The following is a 2982-nucleotide window of genomic DNA, read 5'->3' on the forward strand; positions in this document are numbered from 1 at the left end:
CGTTGCCGGGGATGATTTCTTTAAAGCTTTTTATTTAAGTGAAGAAATTCTCTCTTCTTTCTATCTTTTCTTTTTCTTTTCTTTCACCTTTCTTCTTTTCTGTTTTCAAGTGTTAATTGCAGCGTTTGAGCAGTTCTCCATCCAAGCAAGAAGTGAACTTTAACCTTGAAACTGAAAGGACGTTGCAAGCTTGAAGGAGACAGCAAAGTCGTAGCAACGCTACAGCATTACCTGATATGGCAGCAACAATGGCAGGAGCAAGAGCTAGCAATGAAGAGCCAATTCAGTCTAAGATCTCAATCATAGGGCAAAGAATCCTAGCACTCAAGAACCTTCATTCTCCGATTGTTCAACCAGAAATTGCAGCAGCAAATTTTGAATTGAAATCGGTCATGTTTGACATGCTGGAAACAATTGGCCTATTCAATGGGATGCCTAGTGAAGATCCACTTTTTCATATCAAAAATTTCATGGAGGTAGCAGATAGCTTCAAGATACAAGGAGTTACATCAGATGCATTAAAGATGAAGTTATTTCCCTACTCTCTCACCAATGGGGCTAAGGTATGGCAGAACACACTACAACCTAATTCCATCCGTAGATTAGAGGACATGGCTGAAAAGTTTTTGATGAAATTCTTTCCTCCCACGAAAGCAATTCAGTTAAGGAATGATATAGCAGCGTTCCAACAATATGATGGTGAGACACCTTATGAAGCATGGGACAGATTCAAGGAATTGCTGCAGAAATGCCCTAATCATGGTATACTGAAATGGATACAAATGGAGACTTTTTACAATGGACTTAATAATCAAACAAGGGGTGCAGTTGATGCATCAGCCGAAGGAGCTCTCTTAGCTAGGACATTCACAGAAGCATATGAAATCTTAGAGAGGATGGCATTTAGCAATTACCAGTGGCCAACAAAAATAATGAATACACCAAAGAAGGCTGCTGGAGTGCTGGAGCATGATGATTTATTAGTATTGGCAGAACACATTTCATCTTTGAATGATACAATCAAGTCACTTAATCTGTCTGCTGATGCTAGAGCACAACAAGTGCATACCATAACCAATGTTATATCATGTGTTTTCTGTAATGGTCCTCATGTTTTTGATAACTGTCCAAAAATCCCTCGATCTGTTTGTTTTGTAGGAAGCTATAACATGAGCAATCCATATTCAAACGCCTACAATCAAGAATGGGGGAACAACTCAATTCTTTCATATTCACAAGGGCAGCAACAAGAATTCTCTGCTATAGCAACATATTCAAACATAATTTCACACCCTTCTGAATTTATGCAGCAGCAACAGCCTATTCAACAAGTTGATACATCAAATACACTGGAAAGCATACTGAAGGACTTTATGGCAAGAAGTGATTCCCTTATCCAGAACCAAAATGCATCTATCAAAAACTTAGAAACTCAGATGGGACAATTGGCAGAAGCAATCAACATCAGACAATATTACACACTGCCTAGCAGCACAGAGTATCCAAGGAGAAACGAAGAGGAGCACATCAAGGACATTGAAATAAATAATGGAGAAGAACATGCCAATGCTATAGCAATATCAGGTGGTAAAGCCGTAGATGAACCAGAAGTTATAAAGAAATACCATGAGCAGAAGCAGAAGGCATTAAATCATAATGAAGGAAATAAAGCTGCAAAAAAGGTGGAAATTTATGATCAACCCGAAGAACCTCAAATTGCTGGCACTGAGAGTACTGCTACAGCAAAACTACAGCAGGGTCAGACCGTCAGCAAGACAATTATACCACCATCTCCTTTACCTCCAAGGCTACAAAAGCAACAAGATGCCATGCAAAAAGAGCAAACCTTGAGTGATCTTGAGGCTAAGGTGAAATTGATGCCTATGACTCTACTAGAAAAAATGGGAATAAGAACATAAGGTCTGCAAAGATGACTCTGCATTTTCCTAATCGCTCCATCAAAGCATCAATTGGCATTGTTGAAAATATGAATGTCAAGATAGGCAGCTTTGCACACCAAGTAGATTTTGTGATGCTTGACATAGAGGAGGACCCTACTATTTCTCAATTTCTCGAGGACTCATTCTTTGATACTCAAAAATTTATGGTAGATATGTGGAAAAGTGATTTAATCTTAAAGATGGATGGAGATCAGGTGCATACCATTGAATATACGGAATATGGAATAACAAACCTCGATGTTCCTCAATCATTAAGGGTTGGAAGCAAGCCCAAGGTCAAGATGAAGGAGTCTACATGCGAGAAGAGTTGGATCGAAGAATCAAAGTTGTTCTTCGCTCTTTGTTTCAAACCTCCTTGATCATCAATCCAAGTTAGGCTGAAGACTATAAAATAAGCGCTTTTGGGAGGCAGCCCAAAGTTCAATTGGGAAGTTTTTAAAATTATGCAATTTAATTTCAGTATTTTAAATTCTTGCAATTTTTAATTTTCGTATTCTCAATTATTAGGATTAGGATAAGTTAGTATTCATGTTTCTTTTTAATTTTATTTAAGATGTTTTGCAGGAAGAAAAGGGTACTGATGCCCAAAAGAGAAGAACTCAAGCCACAGCAAAGGCTTGAGTTTGGAGTCCCCCAACCCTAATTTTTTTTTCTTTCACTCGAGGCAACCAAACTGAGTTTGGAGTGGCAACAATGGAGAAGCCAAGCACCCAAAGTGGAAAAAGCAAGGGAGTGATGAAGAAGAAGAAAGGGAAGAGGAGGTTGAGCAAAAAGACTAAAATATGGAAGACAACCCCTCGGACCAAGAAGAGCAAGATGAAGACTAGATCATAACTTGTAATAGTTTTGATTTAGAAGAAAAATATCTAGGTTGTATTGCTCTTTTATTTTTATTTTTATTTTTTGCTATATATGTAATCCCCTGCATCACTTATGAAGTTAATGAAAAAGATGAACATGTTTGCTAGTCAGTAGATTTTAAATTCGGTAAATTTAAATTTCTGTTTGTGTGAATAAAGAA

At 37.8% G+C, this 2982-nt stretch overlaps 1 protein-coding gene and 1 non-coding gene across 2 annotated transcripts; one reads left to right on the forward strand and one right to left on the reverse strand.

The window, feature by feature from the left end:
• Nucleotides 1-248: 248 nt before the first annotated feature.
• LOC133308974 (uncharacterized) lies at nt 249-1919 on the forward strand. Its single transcript, XM_061509704.1, has one exon. It carries the CDS (start codon nt 249-251, stop codon nt 1917-1919), a length of 1671 nt encoding a protein of 556 aa, XP_061365688.1.
• On the reverse strand, nt 661-766 carry LOC133308975 (small nucleolar RNA R71). Its single transcript, XR_009751250.1, has one exon. It is a non-coding gene; the product is annotated as a small nucleolar RNA R71 (small nucleolar RNA).
• Nucleotides 1920-2982: the final 1063 nt, after the last annotated feature.

Source organism: Gastrolobium bilobum, unplaced genomic scaffold (genome assembly GCF_033153095.1).
Source record: "Gastrolobium bilobum isolate Gb01-03AN ecotype WA unplaced genomic scaffold, APGP_CSIRO_Gbil_v1 utg69714, whole genome shotgun sequence".
Classification (NCBI taxonomy): domain Eukaryota; kingdom Viridiplantae; phylum Streptophyta; class Magnoliopsida; order Fabales; family Fabaceae; genus Gastrolobium; species Gastrolobium bilobum.